At 36.8% G+C, this 21,098-nt stretch overlaps 1 protein-coding gene across 1 annotated transcript; it reads left to right on the forward strand.

Annotated features, from left to right (window-relative positions):
- The first annotated feature begins 4,665 nt into the window (after positions 1 to 4,665).
- Positions 4,666 to 13,884, forward strand: spi1b (Spi-1 proto-oncogene b). The gene is made up of 5 exons (XM_038283724.1): positions 4,666 to 5,066; positions 5,592 to 5,682; positions 6,609 to 6,805; positions 8,643 to 8,793; positions 12,868 to 13,884. The coding sequence occupies exons 1-5, from the start codon at positions 5,025 to 5,027 to the stop codon at positions 13,179 to 13,181; spliced, it is 795 nt and encodes a 264-aa protein (XP_038139652.1). The 5' UTR covers positions 4,666 to 5,024; the 3' UTR covers positions 13,182 to 13,884.
- The last annotated feature ends 7,214 nt before the right edge of the window (positions 13,885 to 21,098 follow it).

Here is a 21,098-nt window from a genome sequence, read left to right on the forward strand (position 1 = left end):
CTTGCAGTCAAACACCAAGCAACTTTCTGCTCTTAAATTGTTTCCGTGCACGATGTATTGCATTGCGCACTATTGGCATCAGTCTTAATAAAGTGAAGCCGCACTTTTGACCTGGGGGGGGGCATTTTAAAGGGGTTCCACGACGCTCGCAACCAGTTCACAACAGATACACATGAACCCTGGCTGTAGGCGTGACCACCTGTGTATTTTTCCTGGATGACGCAATCAGGTTAAGTGTTACAGCCAATCACCGAAACTTGGTACCGAAAGACGAAGCATGTTTCGATACTCTGTAGAACTGAAGCATTTCGGTCGGTACCATAAAAGAACCGAAGTTCGGTACCCAGTCCTACATTTGTGGGGTCAATTAAACGCTGAAAATGGTCAGAAAAAGAGAACTTTCCTCTGAAACTCTACAGTCTGTCCGTGTTCGTTGAAACGAAGGCTATTCCATGCGAGAAATTGCTAAGAAATTGAAGATTTCCTACAACGGTGTGTACTACTCCCTTCAGAGGACAGCACAACCAGGCTCTAACCAGAGTAGAAAAAGAAGTGGAAGGCCGTGTTGCACAACTTAGCAAGAAGATAAGTACATTAGAGTCTGTAGTTTGAGAAACAGACACCTCAAAGGTCCCCAACTGGCATCTTCATTAAATAGTACCCACAAAACACCAGTGTCAACATCTACAGTAAGGAGGCGGCTGCGGGATTCTGGGCTTCAGGGCAGAGTGGGAAAGAAAAGCCATATCTGAGACTTGCCAATAAAAGAAAAAGATGGGCAAAAAAAACACAGACATTGGACAGAGGAAGACTGGAAAAAAGTGTTGTGGACGGATTAATCCAAATTTGAGTTGTTTGGATCACAAAGAAGAACGTTTATGAGACGCAGAACAAATGAAAAGATGCTGGAAGAATGCCTGACACCATCTGTTAAGCATAGTGGAGGTAATGTGATGCTCTGGGGTTGCTTTGGTGCTGGTAAGGTGGGAGATTTGTACAGGGTAGAAGGGATTCTGAATAAGGAAGGCTATCACTCTATTTCGCAACGCCATGCCACACCCAGTGGACAGCGCTTGATTGGAGCCAATTTCACCCTACAGTAGGACAATGACCCTAAACACACCTCCAAGTTGTGCAAGAACTATTTAGAGCAGAAGCAGGCAGCTGGTATTCTATCGGTAATGGAGTCACCAGATCTGAACCCCATTAAGCTGTTGTGGGAGCAGCTTGACCGTATGGTATGCAAGAAGTGCCCATCCAAGCAATCCAACTTGTGGGAGCTGCTTCTGGAAGCGTGGGGTGCAATTTCTCCAGATTACCTCAACAAATTAACAGCTAGAATGCCAAAGGTCTGCAATGCTGTAATTGCTGCAAATGGAGGAATCTTCGATGAAAGCAAAAAAAAATCTTATTTCAGATACAAATCATTATTTCTAACCTTGTCAATGTCTTGACTCTATTTTCTATTAGTTTCACAACGTATGGTGGTGAATAAGTGTGACTTTTCAGGAAAAAACAAAATTGTTTGGGTGACCCCAAAGTTTTGAACGGTAGTGTATATATATATATATATATATATATATATATATATATATATATATATATATTTATACACTCACCGGCCACTTTATAAGGTACACCTGTCCAACTGCTCGTTAACACTTAATTTTTAAGCAGCCAATCACATGGCGGCAACTCAGTGCATTTAGGCATGTAGACATGGTCAAGACAATCTCCTGCAGTTCAAACCGAGCATCATTATGGGGAAGAAAGGTGATTTGAGTGACTTTGAACGTGGCATGATTGTTGGGTCCAGAAGGGCTGGTCTGAGTATTTCAGAATCTGCTGATCTACTGGGATTTTCACGCACAACCATCTCTAGGGTTTACAGAGAATGGTCCGAAAAAGAAAAAAACATCCAGTGAGCGGCAGTTCTGTGGGCGGAAATGCCTTGTTGATGCCAGAGGTCAGAGGAGAATGGCCAGACTGGTTCGAGCTGATAGAAGGGCAACAGTGACTCAAATAACCACCCGTTACAACCAAGGTGGGCAGAAGAGCATCTCTGAACGCACAGTACGTCGAACTTTGAGGCAGATGGGCTACAGCAGCAGAAGACCACACCGGGTGCCACTCCTTTCAGCTAAGAACAGGAAACTGAGGCTACAATTTGCACAAGCTTATCGAAATTGGACAATAGAAGATTGGAAAAACGTTGCCTGTTCTGATGAGTCTCGATTTCTGCTGCGACATTCGGATGGTAGGGTCAGAATTTGGCGTCTACAACATGAAAGCATGGATCCATCCTGCCTTGTATCAACGGTTCAGGCTGGTGGTGGTGGTGTCATGGTGTGGGGAATATTTTCTTGGCACTCTTTGGGCCCCTTGGTACCAATTGAGCATCGTTGCAACGCCACAGCCTACCTGAGTATTGTTGCTGACCATGTCCATCCCTTTATGGCCACAATGTACCCAACTTCTGATGGCTACTTTCAGCAGGATAATGCGCCATGTCATAAAGCTGGAATCATCTCAGACTGGTTTCTTGAACATGACAATGAGTTCACTGTACTCAAATGGCCTCCACAGTCACCAGATCTCAATCCAATAGAGCATCTTTGGGATGTGGTGGAACGGGAGATTCGCATCATGGATGTGCAGCCGACAAATCTGCGGCAACTGTGTGATGCCATCATGTCAATATGGACCAAACTCCCTGAGGAATGCTTCCAGCACCTTGTTGAATCTATGCCACGAAGAATTGAGGCAGTTCTGAAGGCAAAAGGAGGTCCAACCCGTTACTAGCATGGGGTACCAAGTGGCCGGTGAGTGTATAGATAGATAGATAGATAGATAGATAGATAGATAGATAGATAGATAGATAGATAGATAGATAGATAGATAGATAGATAGATAGATAGATAGATAGATAGATAGATAGAGGGATAGATAGATAGATAGATAGATAGATAGATAGATAGAGATATTGATGCATCACGCAGTGTTCAACTATTCCAGTATGACTCAATTACCCTCCTGCTGTATGTGTGTTTTAAAAAAGTTTGACTTTTTTAAAACACTGTAATCCTAATCTTTGTTCATGGCTCAGAGTGTTTACAGCACAGAGACTGTAATATCTTATCTTCCAGCTGTGCATGTGTGTGATGTTGTGGATCTGTAGAGGATGGGGTGGAAAATGACGTTTTCCTAAATTAAATAGGTTTAATCAGTGAGTTGGTGGGGAAAGGCAGGGAAATTACAGAAAAAAGGAAAATAAAAGAAAATTAAAGGATTTAAAAAATATATATGCATTGTGTTAGATAAAGATATAAAACTATTTTACTTTAGTAGGGGCTGAAGATTTTAATATATTGCCTAAAAATTATAATGGTTTATAGTAATCTTTTGTATTCTTTCCTCCTAGGTAAATTTTTCGCCGGTAAAGTATGTTAATTAATTGAGAGAATACAGTTCTCACATTCCAGGCAAACATGGGTTAAATTAGACTTTTTTTTCCATTTCTTGTGGTTCTGGTCCCTGTGTGGGCTAATTGAGTCTCACGAAACTGAATCGGTTATAAACCCTGCACACACTAGAATGACTTAAAGTCATCTCCCGTTGGTTTGTAGAGTCATATGACCACATTAGCAAAAAAATAAAAAATTCTCAGTGAATTTTCCAACAATGTGTCTGCTATGTTCTCAAGGTGAAAAAAAAAAAAATAAATGAAAAAAGAAAAAGAAAAACAACATTCACATGCATTTTTTTTATGGCATTGGAGAAAATAATGCTTTCAGAAGAACCCAAAGCTAGGAATGTTGTCCCATCCGAGTTGGGAGCTTTATTGTTGTAAGTGAGGAAATTGGTGTCATTTGTTGCTGAAAACAAGCAACAGTCAAATGTGAAAATGCTAATATATATTTCATGTCATAAAACAGAGAGGAAACATTTTTTACAGATCATTTTCACTGCTTTGTATGCACATACTTAAATTGCATATTAGGCTGAGGGTTTGTTGACCAGCTCCAAATTTCCCCATCAGGGTTGTAACTTTAGAATTAATGCTGTTTTCTGACTGAAGCTTCAAAGATATGATTTTTGAGTTTAAAGAGAATGCACCACAACTTAAAGTATCTGGAAGGGATGAAGTTTAAAGATCCCTCCTGATCAGTGGGTTGTCCCATGCGAGGGAAGCAGGAAGGAGACCCTCTAGATTTGTTGCACAAGTAAACAACAACATGAGCAGAGGATAAGATAACGATTTATATCAACTATTACAACATGTGTACTTTGGAGGAGAGTAATTGGTTAATATAATTGTAAACTTTCCATTTTAGCTTTAACATCCTGGTTTAAACCTTTCTAATAATGTTTTTTATTATTTTTTTTTTATATGTTGAACACTCATTAAAAAGCTCTGTATGTTGTGTTAAATGTGCATTTAAATGAATAACCTAATGTCACTTGGGGAGTTATCACGCCTTTTTAAAATATTGTGCAGTGTAAAAAGGTTAACAAGTTAGATATATTCACAGTTCACAGTAGGCTGTCTTTATCACCTGTGAAGCAGATATTTAAGTGAGAAACTGTCACAGAGGAGAGCCCTTGATGATGATTGGCCAGCGAGGGAGGGGACAGTGTATTCTCCGCTGATAAATGTGATGCTTCATAGTCTTCTCTGACAAATCATCAATAGCCAGGAACCTGTAACAGGCACACTTGAATGCTCCCACCCACAGAAATTTTACAGAAGTAAAAAGTTCCTTTTTCATTTTACTGGCAAACACCAACGAGGCCTTGTTCAGTGCAGCTTTGCCTGACAGAGCTTCAGGCCTCCGAGCACAGCTAAGGTCACAACCTCCTGCTATACTATAAGAGCGAGGGAGACATTTTTTGGGGTTGGTTATCGTTGAGTGAGAGGAAATTTTGAAACATTGTGCAATGGTGCCACAAAGGTTTTGAAAGGTTGTGAGAGCGTTTTTGCCAGCAAAGCGTCTGAGAGTCGGTTTGTTGGTGAAGAGGTCTCCATGTTGCATTCATACAGAATGGAGAGTTACCTCATCCCTCCTGTAAGTATATTTTATTCTCCTATTTTTATCGAAACCTTCTGGAAGCTTAAGGTGCGACGGCTGAAACTATTCTGGTCCAGTTTGACGTTGTCTACTTTTAAAGAAGAACCCAGAAAATTACTTTACATTCAAAAGAATGGATGATAGATTTTTTTTTCTTTTTCGTATTGGATGACATATTGTGGTCTCATCTTCAAGTTTAGAGAAAGACACAAGTTCATGGCTTTTATACTATCGACGACATGAAAACGAAACTCTAAAGTTCGAAAGAGTTTCAGGACTGTAATGGCAAGGAAAGAAAAAATAGACTTTATGTGAAAAATTGCCTTTTTTTTGTCTAAAAACAGGTGAATTTATGGCTTATTTGAAGATTATATAAACAACAAATCTTGTTTAATTAACTTTAAGGCTTCGTAGGTGTAAAGATGTGCTGTATTCTCCTGAAACTGCATTACAGCGGTACAAACTGTGTTCATTTTTATGTTTCTGAAACAGCTTTTTTTTTTTTTTCTATTTTCTTTTCAGCATACAGAAGAGATGTACGAGTCTGACATCTACAGACATCCAATTACAGAATATTATAATCCATATGTATTAGATGCTGATATCCAGGCAGGTGAGTTTTCTTCAAAATAAAGTTTAAATTCTAATATGTAATTTCAAATTCGTCAACAACTCAAAAAAAAATATATATAAATATTCCAATTTTTAATGAATTGATCTAAAGACGTACAATGGTTTCCAACCATCTGCACTCCCATTTTTATAATCTATGATTTTATTTTTTCTTTACTAATTTGATCATCCAGACCTGTATTTTTACTTTAAGTCCATGACCCAATGTGGTTACACAAACCTTTTTGGTTTATTGTACATAAAAAGAAAGCAGTATGCGCAGCTGGAGCACACCACATTAGGGTGTATGGAAACACAGGAAACAGATGCCTTGTCTTTCGGCCGCTACAACTACAGACATAGAACAACTTTCGCCCCTTGGGGTTTTGTTAATACATGAGAGGGTGCTTTACTTTCTCTCAAAATCAACTGTTTTGAATGTTGCACCAAAACAACTGAAAATAAGTGTTAAGTGGGAGGTAGCTTATGGTAAAATGTCTGACACGAATGATGATAGAAAATGCTAGAAAACGTATGATTGGATATAAGTAACAGCAAATAGTCAGAATTTGATCTGATTTGAAAAACTTGTTTATGTTGCACCACTCTCTATCTTTAAATTTATTACAATCGAACTTTAAAAGCATGAAAACATAACTACGGTAAGTAAAAAAACATGCTTGCTTCTGATAAACTATTTTTAAACACGCTCAGTCCCACATTTGCATAAATGTGTCTACTTTATCGAATTTTGATAAGGACCTTTGTTTGTGTGAAAAGGGAAACTAAATTAATTTCCGGGTGTCGACATCTGTAAAAATGTGAGCTTGAAATTGTACCGACCGCATATAAGACATAGTGTGAAAAGCCATAAAGCTTCTTCTGATTTCATCATTATCATGTTTTGTCCACTTTGTCTTTGTTTAGATCACTGGGATTACCATTCACACCCCCATGTGCATCCTGTCGAGTTTGAAAGCCTCCCAGAGAGCAACTTCACAGAGCTGCAGAGCGTCCAAGCTCTCCATCCGACGGGTCTCATACGACATGATCCTCTGCGGTATGATGCAGAGAACCTGCTAGATCCGAACCTAGCTGCACATTCACATGTGTTACAGCAACCAGTAAGTCTTCATGCCACAGTTTAAGCAACACATTTTGTTGTGTTATTGTCAAGGGCAACCATTAAACCTCTATAAGTCGATTACAACAAGTGAAGAAATGTTTTCAGTCTTCAGTCTTAAGGTTAAATTACAAAGAAATTCCAAGTAAATAACGGAAAAACTTTGTCATAGTACTCTTAAACGTCCATGTCCTACAGTAATTTATTTTTTTTGGATCAGAATCAGTAGAACAAAAATTATTTTAGTCAGTTTTCAGGACTCGTCTCCAAAATCAGGAAGTGAATCTTAGCTAACAAGAAACTCCTCATTTTTAGTCTTCTTACACTTTTATAGTCCGTTCCAAAACAGAGTTTTCTCTGAATACACCCAGTTGACTCGGCTAGGGCCATTCAAAGTCACATCTGTCGGCTTCGGCCTCAGTTTGTGAGCCAGTGAGTTAGAACAGAGGCCTGTTTTTGGATGTTTAACCTCAGCATTTCAAACCATATCAGCATTTTCACTTCTGTGCTGTGTGGTTGCAGCATTTTACAAACTATTGCACTTTATTAAAAAAAAAAAAAATTAGGTAAAAACATCCTGCACTATGTCTGTTTGGTACATTATACTGCCAAGAACATTAAATCAGGATATTAGAACCTTGACATAAAAGAGATTTTAATTAACCATTTGCACAGAGGACTCAGAGCATTTGTACTTTCAGTTCATTGTGTAAGTTTCACTTCAAATGCAAAGCATTTTTTTCCCCTAATCTATTTAATAGTCAATTTAAAAGCGATATGTGTGTTTGTAAGGGGAATGTCACTTTGTCAATTTAAATGTCATATTCAAAGTGAAAACCAATGTTCCCTTGCAGATTCCTTGTCCACATTTAGCCGTTTGATAATTTTTTTAACAGAATATTATTAATAGACTGGGAGGCTGTACCCAGCCAGGCACATAGATACAGACGCGTCCACACATCACAGCTCATGCAGAGAAAAGTTTGTGTCAAACTCTTGAACTCACAGTGAGAAACACATAATAGAAACCCGACACAGTTGGGTATTTTTGTTCACTGTAAGAGGTATGGTGTGAAATACTGCCAGTCACAAACCGATATGTATCTCGCCAGTTTGAATGCATTTAAAGAAAAAAAAAAATCTGTCAAATCCTGAATTCAAAAATATTAATATAAATATAAAAATGTCATATAGTCATATCAGGACAAAGAATGTCAATAAAAAGTTAAATACATATGCTCTTTAATAACTTATATTCTTATCTGGAAACTTTACAAAACAGTTCATTCCACATAGTTTTTGCCACAGTTTGAGCCCTTTTGATATGTCTGTGAGAGCACTTTATTAAAGCTGAGCTCATAATGGTTTAAAGTGAGATTTTATTTGAATTTAAAATCAAGAATCCTTTTGTTTTTAATGGAATCATCAGTTGCTGATAAAATCCAACATCCCATTAATTCCAGGTATTGGAAAAGGAGTTGAAGTTTATTACTTAACTAAAATTGGAGAGTAATTTCAGTGCCTGAGATTAGGAATTTAGAATATCTTATTTATTCAGAGCTGCATGATGGATGGTTCCTGCTGGCTCTGGAGCAACGCATGCAGCAATCCAGATAAGATTTGTTGTGTAAGAGGAAAGTCTTTCTTATTTAGGCAAGGCAATGCAACTATCATATATTTCATCACCTTGGGTTCTTAGAAAGACAAACGTATTTGTTTTACCATGAAAACCATTTTAAGAGAACAGAATATAATTTTGTAAGCAGGGGTTTACGAGGTATTACAATTTTTCTACAGTTTACAACTCAGTAACAATTGTGACTTTTATTCACACTTAGGTAGCTTTCTTTCCTCGCTCTGTATATCCACCACGTATATCCCAACGCAGCTCTGATGATGAGGAGCATGGAGGAAGGAGTCCCCCACTCGAAGTGTCAGATGAAGAGTGCTTGAGAGATCGAGTATCTTATGTCACATCAGCAGAGATAGGTAAGAATTTATATGAATCTTCACATTCTTATTAAACACAGTAAAAAAAAAAAACTAATCAAAAATGTGTTTACGAGAACAAAAGATCTGAAAGACCAGAATTTCTGTCAATTAAGATTTGCTCACAAAAAAGCTTAATCCAGTCAGCGTTATCTATTTCTTTACTAAAGCAGATTTGAATGAGGTATTTTTGCATACATGTGAGGCAAATTTACCCAATTTTAAAGAAAATAAAATACATCCCAAGCACTGGTGTCTCAAAGGACACTTCTATTGGAGGCATGAAGATTGTACAAATAAATACAACTGCAATAGACTGGAGGACATTTTGATGAAAGGGGATTTTCAATAAAAACTTTAAAATGACTCTAAGGTGGGGTTTATATGTCAGTGACAGGGTGGATGAGTACATAAGAAGCAGGAGAATCCACACCAAGTGACACAGAGCTGGGTGGATTCCTTAAGCTGATATAAATAGTAATACTCAGGAAAACACAAATGTATCAATATTTATTGATTGATATAGAACAGTAAATATTTTTATAGAGTTTGTGCTCTATTAATCGACTGCTGTTTTATTTAGTAAAAAAATATTTAAATCAAATTTTTCAAGGTGCAAAGGTCATGATTAAAAAGTCATTGTCTTTGTAGAAGCACCGTTCTATTTCACCGTTCGAAAACAAGAATTTTCTTCTGGTTGGAGCCATGCATGGACACTGAGAAAAAGTTTCTGGGAATACGTGTCGTAGTTTTGTTTGATTTAAGAGCAACTGTGAGCTTTCGAAAAACGGGTCGGGAGTTTGTGTTAGTGTTTGAATCAGATGCCTGTTTGTTTTGTGGTGTGTTTTGAAAATAGAATATGGTAGTTGTACTTATAAACTACTTTTTAAGTCATGCTGGCCATATAAGCTTTTAACACTTTCACAATGGAGCCACATCCACATAGCTGGAATGAGAAACGTGCATTCATACCCCTAGTTTCATAGTGTACCAAATCTTTTGTTGTCAATTATTGGTTAAGTGATTTTCCTAGACAAAAAAAAAAATCTGACAGGGATAAGAAAAGAAATAAAAGGCAAAACCTTCAAATTGTAAGACAATTATTCATCCCAATGAGAAAATACTTGATTTTTAAATAGAAGGCACATGGACTTATTTAGACATTTTATCTCTTATTAAGACTACTGTCATTTTAATAATGATTGGCATCATTATAGTCAGAAGAGTTAACCTTTAAGGATCAATAAATTACATACTTCCTAACCATGTCTTTTTATCAAGTCTGTAATAAGAGGTAAACCATCTTTAAGAAAAGCCCAATAATCTCCTATTTAAGCTATTCTTGGGTGACTGGTCATGTTTTACCCACGTTCTACACACAGTGCAGAAATGAAACAGTGCAAAAGATCTGAGCTAAAGAAATTGAGCAAAAAGTACAACCTAACAACTCAAACCCAGTAATCAAAATGCTGGAATTTTTTTTCATTTATCAGGAGATTTGCTGCAGCATTGCTTTTTATCTTCTATCAAGTGATAAAACGTTTGTGTTGAAATAGATAAATATTACCAACGTACTAAGAGAGAGAAGGAAAACATTGTTCAAGCTTTATTTTTGGAAGAATAAGACAGCTTTAATTTTCTTGCTTCGGAGCCTTTTCCTGTCCTTTTGTCAGCGTTTTGTTCTACTGACAACTTAAGCAAAATTCTTAGAACAGAGTATTGGTTGCACAGCTGTTTTTTTTTCAATGCTCATTTGGCGCTTTTTATTTAAGACAGTCCGTTAAAGTATAGTAGATAAAAAAATTACATAATTTTTAAAGGATGCTTGCTAAATAATGAAGCAAGTAAAGTTTTTAATTCACTGAATGACACCATTTAATGACACGCTTTGATATCAGGAAGATTGGGGTTTAAGTTTATCTTCTCTATTCTGTATGAATAGAATAGTCAGCTATTTGTTTAACTGTGGGTAACTGCACCACTACGTCATATTTTTTTCCTCTTCATGTTTATGGAACAGGAAGAGGAACATGCTTTAATGGAACAGAATAGAAAGAAAATAGAAAAAAAAATTTTTTTTAGAAACAGGTAGATCACAGTTGCAGAATTGTTTGTAGGAAGAGACATAGACTTCACTCAAATAAAAAAGACCATATTGTGTAAAAAAGCCTTTGGTAGAAGTTCTATGAATAAGCTAGACTCATCAACACTCAGCCAATTCTGAGTCACAAAATCCAAAATGCAAGAAAGAAATCCTTCTGGACCAAACATTTGTTTGCCAAAGATCTGGCATTAGTCTTGCAATCCTGGAAGGAACCAGTAGAGCCGTTTCCTCGGCTGATCCACACTACAGCAGTTACTATATGTCCATCTAATCATAAAAAAAAAAACCTTTTGAGTAAAATTTTTAAACGTTGAAATATATGTGTTCCATCTACTACTGGAGCTGGAAGTGAATTAACCAGGCTATACTAAGGGTAATTTAGTCAGAACTGGACGTTACGCACTGCAAGCAATGGCTTGTTCACATTGCGATGTAAAACGCTGTCCGGAGCAGTAGAGAAAGAAATGCATTTCTGATGTGCGCAGTGAGGGCCACACGCCAATAACAGTCATCACACATATAGGAGAGACATAGTGCTTAAGATTTCTGGGAGATACACATCTCACAGTTGAGATGTTGACGGCAGGAAGAGCTGATCAATCATGCGAGGCAAACATTCGCTACATCAGAACTTATTCAACAAGCGCACATTAACTGCTCTACAAGAAAGCCTCAAATGATCAACTAAGTGTAAAAAAAAAAAAAGAAAATTTAAATGCTGCAAATGCAGGAAGTTATTTCTAATTTTGCTTTAGCCATCCACCTTTTCTAGATTGATACTTCAAAACTGTCATTACAAATATAGATAGAAACATGGCTTATGTGGATGGGAGTTGCCAGGCTGGAGATTCTATTTAGCCTTAATGAGAGGTACAAGATAGCTGTAAATAAAGTCCAAGGATCCTTTAAAGATCCTTGATCAATGATCTTTAAATGAAGCAGACAAAACAAATTATAGGGAAACCTGCTGCACAATCTGCCTTCTCCTGAATCCACCCCAGCCATACCCTCCTTTTTGGTGCAGAGGTGGAATCGGGGCTTAACCCCTAAAAGAATGGGTGGCAAATTGTTATGTTCAGTATTAATTATTTGTACTAAAGAATCGGCGATCATACACCAGCAAAGAGTTTATATTCATTGTATCATTATAAACCAAATATACAACCACACAACATTTACTATGACAGATGAAAACACGTGAACACTGTATCAACCATCAAGCTAACTACATGGTGACATATTTTATTTTTTTTGAGGGGTGGGGGAGCTTTTTAAAAGTTTGCTTGGTTACTATTTATATCTCAAGATCTCCACACACACAAAAAAAAACTCTACCTAAACTTGTTAAAAGTGGCAACACTCTTTATGACAATGAGTTCCAAGAAAATGAAACAAAAATAAAACCCTTGAACAGGCTGTCAATTGCGTTTTTGCACCAGGGCAACATATTCAGTCATGTGAGCAATATTTTCAAGATATTAAAAAGGGAACATTCCTTCATTGTTGCATAAAATAATGTTGGTATAGATTGAGCACAGAACAGGAGATAAAACAAAACCATTAAAGAGACCTGTTGTGAGTCTGCACTGGTCTGATAGCTACAGTGATTAAGAAAAAAGAAAGGTTTGTTTTAAAATTTTTGTGTGTGGCTGGTCATTGCATATCTCCTTTAATCTCAGCTCATATATTACCTTAATTTAGCTGTATTTAAATTAGTTTGTACTTATTACACTGCGTTGTCTTGAAATGTGCTACTTTTGAGCTATACTAGCTGAGCAGACAAAAGACAAAGACGTTGCGTAGGTGTTGATTAAAAATATGACAAGATGTGTCACTGACACATGTGCTTAGTGCCTTTTCACATAAAAGTTGACCAAACATGTATTGAGATCAAGTTTCTTTTTCCTGTGTTTGTACAAAAGATTTAGAGCAAACAGGCTCTAATGATGCGGATCATGTTGTTTCCATAGGTAACAAAAAGAAGATCCGTCTGTACCAGTTCCTGTTGGACCTTCTAAGGAATGGAGACATGAAGGACAGTATCTGGTGGGTGGACAGAGACAAGGGGACATTTCAGTTTTCCTCTAAACACAAGGAGGCCCTTGCACACCGCTGGGGAATCCAGAAGGGAAACCGGAAAAAAATGACATATCAGAAGATGGCTCGAGCCTTGCGCAATTACGGCAAAACTGGGGAGGTGAAAAAAATCAAGAAAAAGCTGACATATCAGTTCAGCGATGAGGTGCTCGGAAAGGGTCATCTGGAGAGAAAATCTTACATTTAGGCTGTATATATAATTTCTACCGTGTCTTTGGCTACACAGTTATATCTGTCAATCTGATAGATACAGTAGCATTATAGAAATAAAAGATATGATACTGTACAGTACCAGAGTATGGTAAATATTTTAGTCAGTGTGCTTTCATGGTCTCCACTTATCGTATCAGAAAAGTTGGAATCAAGTACAACTTATAAAAACAAACAAGCTATTAAAAATATTTTTTCCTCTTGTTTGATGTAAACTTTTTATTTCCTTTATCTGCATTTTAATTTAAAATGACCTCGTAGATTTACCCAGAAGGGATAGAGCGGTACTCTCTAATGAAAGGGACAAATGTGGCGTCCATAACTGTTTCGTATTTTAATTCTCTATCAGTCTGAATGTGTTCAGACTGGATGCATTAACATCAGCAGGCTCTGTTGTAGTAGCAGAAGGTTGTCAGTGCTCACATTTTACCGGGCCTTGCCCATTCTCTCCATTGTGTTTGACAACTCTGTTGTTTTAAGTTCTCTTAGTTGTGTAAATTTATTATGTTTATGTAGCCTTTTTATATCAGGTTAGTATTTAAACAGCCTGCAAAGGGATAATTAAGCAACATACTCCGTGTTAAGGTAATATATATATTTTGTGCCATGTTATATACCATAAAATGTACAATCTGTATGGCTGAAAATTGCTTGTAAAGAATAAATTCTCCATTAATGATTGTGTGTTATGCATTTTTGCAAAGAATATGTGGAGGAAACTTCATCTAATATCAGAAGTAATGAAAAGAAGAGGGAGATATAAATAAACCGTACAGTTGAAGAGTGTTAGGTTTTACAGATGAAGGTTATATTTCATTACATCTTAAAGATAACTGCTGAACTATGAGGAACTTTGAGGTTAATGAAGGCCTGAAGAGATGAAGTGGCTTCTCACTCAAATCTTACACATAACCGAATCCCGACAAACTGCAGGCATCAGCTTTCTGCTTTTGGCTGCTGTTAGGACTCTGCAGTGACACATCTGGTTTGTCCGTGCCGGTCTCCACAAGTATAAATATTTTGTAAGTGTTTAACTACCGTCTTATTACTAAGGGTTAGTGTTTCCTTTAAAACATTAGAAGGCACTTTAGGTTTTCTTTTAGACAATGGATATTTTTGTTTTCTTTCTTTACTGGTTCACCACTAGCAGAAAAAAAGAAAATAAAAAATGAACAGCTGTTTTTGTTGTACATTTAAAATCATTTCCCAAAGTTGAACTTCTCAAATGAAAGTTAAAATTGTGTTATTAAAGAGTTACCCGTTTTGTTGACATGTGCACATATAAACTGTCCATGGGCTTCTTAAGAACCAACAGCTCCCCACAATGGTCAGTTAGTGACTATAAATAACAGATGGGAGGATTAAGTACTACACACCACAATAAAAAAACAATCTACTGTACAGTGCTGAATGCTAGGTTTTCTTATGCTTTATGCACATGTTCAAAGCTTGCTTTAACACGTAAAGAACAGCAGTGTTCTGCAAAGCTTTTAAAGTAGCTTTTATTTCTTAGTATTTTTCCTCATTTTCCTGTTTTTATTTCAGATTTGTGCAAACCAATAGTTCTTCAGTTTCTGACTCCAAATGCAAACAGGATTGTCTTAGTATCTTTGGTTTGATAAACCAGGGAAAGAGACCTGAGATACAAAATCCCTTATGTTCTTTTTTTTTTTTATCTGTGTACATTTTTTTACACTCAAACTTAATCATGAATCACCCTTATTTTGCACAAATCCTGTCTGTCAAATTGTGTTATAAGCACCGAGTCTAGGGGCCTTTTATGCTTCAGTGATTAAAAAATATTTATCTTAGAAATTGACATGTACTGAACCAAAACTATGCACCGTCGTCTAGAAAATAAATAACAAAAAATACAAAGCTAAATCTACACCATATCAGCCTCCTAGGAAGAATGCATATGAAGCATCTGAATAAATTAGAAATTTACTTGGCAGCATAATTTTCACAAAATATTTTTCTTCATTTTGACTGTATCGATTCGGTATGTGAAAAAGCCCAACAAACCAGATATTTCATTTGACAGCGAGATGAACGTTACCAACCCACTAATAAAACAGTGAAAACTTTACGTCCCAATGTTATAATCCAGTCAGAGCAATGACCAAATAGCAGTGGTGGATGAAGTACTTAACAGTAGTACTTCAGTGAAAGTATTGACACTCAGTCAAATCTTACTCCACTACAGTAAAAGTTGCTCAGTCAATAATCTACTCAAGTGCCATTGAACTCAAGCATTGAACTACTCATTTCTGAAAATACTTAAGTATTCAAAAGTACATGCATTTATGTATATGTACATACATATATATATGTATATGTATGTATACATATATATATGTATATATACATATACATATATATGTATATATACATATATATATGTATATGTATATATATGCATATGTATATATAATATACCTATTATATACATATTCTAATGTTACATATTATTTGACCTCCAAAAAACAACCTTTTTTTTTTATCTTGGCTGCTGTGGCTGATAACGCTGCATACCTTACGATCTCCTATTTTTGCAGGGGCTTGCTTTAAATCATATATATATAAGATTATTGAGGGTAGAATCATTACAAAGAGCTATTCTCAATAAAACTGTCCATCAACTCTTTTGAGCCTCACTGCATAGAAACACTGAAGAATTGCTGTTTGAGTGTATCATAATCTACAAAGAAGCTCAAAAGTTGTCAATAATGTGAAAGCTTGTCTTAAAGGGCTTCCTGAGTGCAGGAATGATATGCATAGAACTGTTTTCCAGTTCGTGAATGAACTGCTTTCAGTTTCTTTCACAAACTTCTGTTTGCCATAAGCAGGCACCCCAAAGCCATTCTGAAATCAGCAATTGGCCTCCACGCTGTCATGGCAGACGTGAAAAGCAGAGCATGCACTTTGTGGAAGAAAGCACTAACCAGGGAAGTACTTCTCTGCTAAGGTAGTGATTCCCAACCGGGGGTACGTGTACCCCTAGTTGTCCGCAAGTGCAGTGCATTGGTGCATGAAAATATTATATTTCTTAGTTGTAGGAAGATAAAACGAAATTAAACAAGCTTTTATCAACCATAAAGTATGTTTTTCTTTTACCATTGAGTTCAACTTCAGCTGTGACACACATCCAAACCAAGCAGAGGAACAGACTGGCTGTAGAGAACAGCCTGAGATCAGCTGTTTTTCACACTGAGCTATTGGAGCTCATCAAAGCAGCTCAGGTGTCTTGATGAAAACAAAGTCAAACTATTTAATCAGTCTGACTTTAATTTTTCTTCTTTATTTTGTTCCCAATTCATCAAGTTTAAATTGGATTACAGGTGCTGGTCATAAAATTAGAATATCATGAAAAAGTAGATTGATTTCAGTAATTCCATTTAAAAAGTGAAACTTGTATATTATATTCATACATTACATACAAACTCATATATTTCAGATGTTTATTTTGTTTAATTTTGATGATTACAAATGACAACAAATGAAAATCTCAAATTCATCATATCAGAAAATTAGAATATTGTGAAAAGGTTCAAAATTGATGGCCCCTGGTGCCACACTCTAATCAGCTAATTAACTCAAACCACCTGCAAAAGCCTTTAAATGGTCTTTCAGTCTAGTTCTATAGGCTACACAATCATGGGGAAGACTGCTGACTTGACAGTTGTCCAAAAGACGACCATCGACACCTTGCACAAGGAGGGCAAGACACAAAAGGTCATCGCTAAAGAGGCTGGCTATTCACAGAGCTCAGTGTCCAAGCACATTAATAGAGAGGCGAATGGAAGGAAAAGATGTGGTCGAAAAAAGTGTACAAGCAAGAGAGATAACCGCACCCTGGAGAGGATTGTGAAACAAAACCCCTTCAAAAATGTGGGGGAGATTCACAAAGAGTGGACTGCAGCTGGAGTGAGTGCTTCAAGAACCACCACACACAGACGTATGAAAGACATGGGTTTCTGCTGTCGCATTCCTTGTGTCAAGCCACTCTTGAACCACAGACAGCGTCAGAAGCGTCTTGCCTGGGCTAAAGAGAAACAGGACTGGACTGCTGGTGAGTGGTCCAAAGTCATGTTCTCTGATGAAAGTAAATTTTGCATTTCCTTTGGAAATCAAGGTCCCAGAGTCTGGAGGAAAAGAAGAGAGGCACTTCATCCACGTTGCTTGAAGTCCAGTGTAAAGTTTCCACAGTCAGTGATGGTTTGGGGTGCCATGTCATCTGCTGGTGTTGGTCCATTGTGTTTTCTGAGGTCCAGGGTCAACGCAGCCACATACCAGGAAGTTTTAGAGCACTTCATGCTTCCTGCAGCTGACCAACTTTTTGGAGATGCAGATTTCATTTTCCAACAGGACTTGGCACCTGCACACAGTGCCAAAGCTACCAGTACCTGGTTGAAGGACCATGGTATCCCTGTTCTTAATTGGCCAGCAAACTCTCCTGACCTTAACCCCATAGAAAATCTATGGGGTATTGTGAAGAAGAAGATGCAATACACCAGACCCAACAATTCAGAAGAGCTAAAAGCCACTATTAGAGCAACCTGGGCTATCATAACACCTGAGCAGTGCCACAGACTGATCGACTCCATGCCACGCCGCATTGCTGCAGTAATACAGGCCAAAGGAGGCCCAACTAAATACTGAGTGCTGTACATGCTCATACTTTTCATGTTCATACTTTTCAGTTGGCCAACATTTCTATAAATCCTTTGTTTTTATTGGTCTTCAGTAATATTCTAATTTTCTGATATGATGAATTTGAGATTTTCATTTGTTGTCATTTGTAATCATCAAAATTAAACAAAATAAACATCTGAAATATATGAGTTTGTATGTAATGTATGAATATAATATACAAGTTTCACTTTTTAAATGGAATTACTGAAATCAATCTACTTTTTCATGATATTCTAATTTTATGACCAGCACCTGTATAAGGGAGTTACTTAGAGGAGCTCCATTTTTATTAATAAAGGATTATTATATGAATTTATTTTGATTACTTACTGACTTCCAGGCAACATATTTATGTTGTTTTTTTATTTTAGATGGAAAGCATAAAATGCCTAAAAATTAAATGTTCAAATTAAAAGATTAAGTATAATTGTTTTTATTATACAATCAGTTACTGTACGTTCCTCTTTTGGACAATCATAAAACTTTAGACTGAGAGGGGAACTCATGGTAAGACAAAATTCACTAGGGGTTACACAAGTAAAAAAAAAGGTTGGGAAACACTGTGGTAATGGAACAAGACCCAGGGAACTCCAATGATTTTAACACCATTATAGAGAGCAAAGTAGTAAAACAAAATCCAGATCCTTACCTGACCTGGAAGTTCTTTTTATTCTTATCAAAGCTAACCTTAGGTTTGATGTACCATGTCAAAGAATCACCAGATACTCCTCATTTAACGTTTCCACCCAATACAGTTATGTAGCTGCAATGTTGTCCAGAGAAACAAACTTGGCATTATTTTCAGCAACACAATAGCTGATCTTTCCTCCATTGATACCTGCACATCTGCTGAATGTGTGAGCATAAAATTAATGAGACGATTAGATATTAAAATGATCTATTACCTATCATGGCCTGTGTTTAGTAGGTTAGAATGCAAACAATAAAGCTTGCTGTCCACCAGTTGTTGCAGCATTGAGATATCTTGTAAGTAACTTTTCTGGCTAAGCAGAACCTAAAACTCCTCAACTCTATTAATGACAATTCCCTTGGTACTGGAGAGTCTTTAACTGTAGTTCAGGAATATAAAGAGGAAAGCTACTGGGAGGGGTGGCTATACAGTGGGGAAAGAGGTTGGACTCTGTGATATATATAATTACAGTACTACATACATCTCATTGGAGTACATGTACTGTAGTACAGCAGGATAAAGAATGTAATATTTTCAATGAATGTGCACCATTCAAATACCATCATAATGAAGATTAATATTTATGTAATCTTGCTTTTATTAGCTCCTACATACAAAATGTCAAATTTATTAGTATTTATCTAATACAAAATACAATATGAATACAGATACATATTTTTGACAAAAAGCCTTTGACAAGCATCTGGATCATTTTTAAACAGACACTAATTAAATCTCGTTAAGCAAAGCAATTTTGCCAACAGATTGGTATACGTGTATTAGTGAAGGGTGGCATACAACATCCTGGTTGGATCATTACATCAATACTTCTGATCCTCATTTACACATAATTTTTTGTATAACCCATCAATCAAAAACCATGTCATTTATGAGATGATAATAAGATTTAAAGAACTAGCCATTAATGTGTGCTTATACAGATTTGCTATTGTGTTTAATAAAAAAAATTATAATAATCACAAAAAAAAAAAAAAAAAAAAAAAAAAAAAAAATATATATATATATATATATATATATATATATATATATATATATATATATATATATATATATATATATATATATATATATATATATATATATTATGTGTATTCTGAAAATTAGTAAAGCTTTAGATGAGGCTATATCTCCCTTTACATACTTATCATAGTAAGACTACACTTATCGTAGTAAGGCTTGGTTTGCATACATATGTGTCTCAGTATTATGCTGATACCCGGGAAGCTACTCCATCTTCGGTTTTGCTGGTAAATATAAACAGGGAACAACATTCGAAGACAGAAGGCATGCAAATACTCAATACAAATAAGCAATCTTCTTTATTAAAGAGATGGGGGAAGCCATGATGGCTGACTCCATGGCTAAAAAAAACGCAACACAAAAGAACACAAAAACCTTTTAGAAAGTAGTAAAATCACTAATAATAGCAAACTCTTTATAAGCAGTTTCAAAGTTTAAATCTGTGCACAGAGCTTTTTATTTATAATCTAGTCATATAAGGTGAATTGAACCAATACCTTCTGTCTGCATTTTTAAATGGTTAGAGTTTACATAGCTCTAAATGGAGCCTAGGCGGAAGTTCAACTGAAGAAACTGATTGCTCTCCTACATCCACCTGCGACACAGCCAATCAGTTTTGAACCACACCTCCACGAAAGCCAATCGGCATCCAAAGCTCATCTTAAAAGGCCTCCAATCCGCACTTGTCTGCTCCTGGAGGCAGGCGGCGGATGCGCTTTGTGACTTCATTCAGATGACACCGTTTTAACCCACCTCCAGCCCCTCCTCCACCATTGTAGCTAAAGCTTCATCAGAGTTCCATTCCTCCCGGACTCTTACTCCTTTTCCTGTCTCATCTTAACCGATCCAGCAGAAGACCGCCATGTTGAGCCTGGTTCTGCCAGAGGTTTCTTCCCAACAGGGAGTTTTTTCTCTCCACTGTCGCTTCATGCTTGCTCATCATGGACAAGTTCTCTTAATCTGTGTTATCCAAATTGGACTTCCATCTTCCAGGTCCCTGAGTGAAGCTCTAGAATCAGCTCACACAATCCACTGGATCTCCCCATAAAGCTCAGCATACCGTCTCGCTAACCAGCAGTCTACAGACTGACCAACTTCCTCTATCTCCACTCCAGAGATGGCAAAAGTACTCCCTTTCCGTACTCGAGTAAAAGTACAGATACTTGTGTTAAAAAATACTCTGGTAAAAGTGGAAGTACTGATTAAACTTCTTTACTCAAGTAAAAGTAACAAAGTACAGTTGTGAATTTACTTAAAGTATAAAAGTAAAAGTAGAAACCACTTTTTTTAATGCTGTTGCCTACATTTTAAATGGATGTCTGCCAATAGGACTAGATCTCCGTTGTGTTCATTTTCAATCATCTCGTCGTCCATACTACTATGCTAACGCCACCGCCACCAAGCTGCAATGATTTGCCGCGAATGAATATCGCCGAATCTGTCGATTCATCTTGTAGTGGTGCGTCA

This window comes from Cyprinodon tularosa, unplaced genomic scaffold (genome assembly GCF_016077235.1).
Source record: "Cyprinodon tularosa strain WSP-4 unplaced genomic scaffold, ASM1607723v1 ctg197, whole genome shotgun sequence".
Classification (NCBI taxonomy): domain Eukaryota; kingdom Metazoa; phylum Chordata; class Actinopteri; order Cyprinodontiformes; family Cyprinodontidae; genus Cyprinodon; species Cyprinodon tularosa.

What these genes read in the sequence shown, in the direction of transcription:
- spi1b (XM_038283724.1), top strand. Translation starts at nt 5,025, where the DNA reads ATGTTGCATTCATACAGAATGGAGAGTTACCTCATCCCTCCT. An exon ending in AGATGCTGATATCCAGGCAG is followed by an intron (nt 5,683 to 6,608) that starts GTGAGTTTTCTT and finishes GTCTTTGTTTAG; the next exon opens with ATCACTGGGATTACCATTCA. An exon ending in CACATGTGTTACAGCAACCA is followed by an intron (nt 6,806 to 8,642) that starts GTAAGTCTTCAT and finishes ATTCACACTTAG; the next exon opens with GTAGCTTTCTTTCCTCGCTC.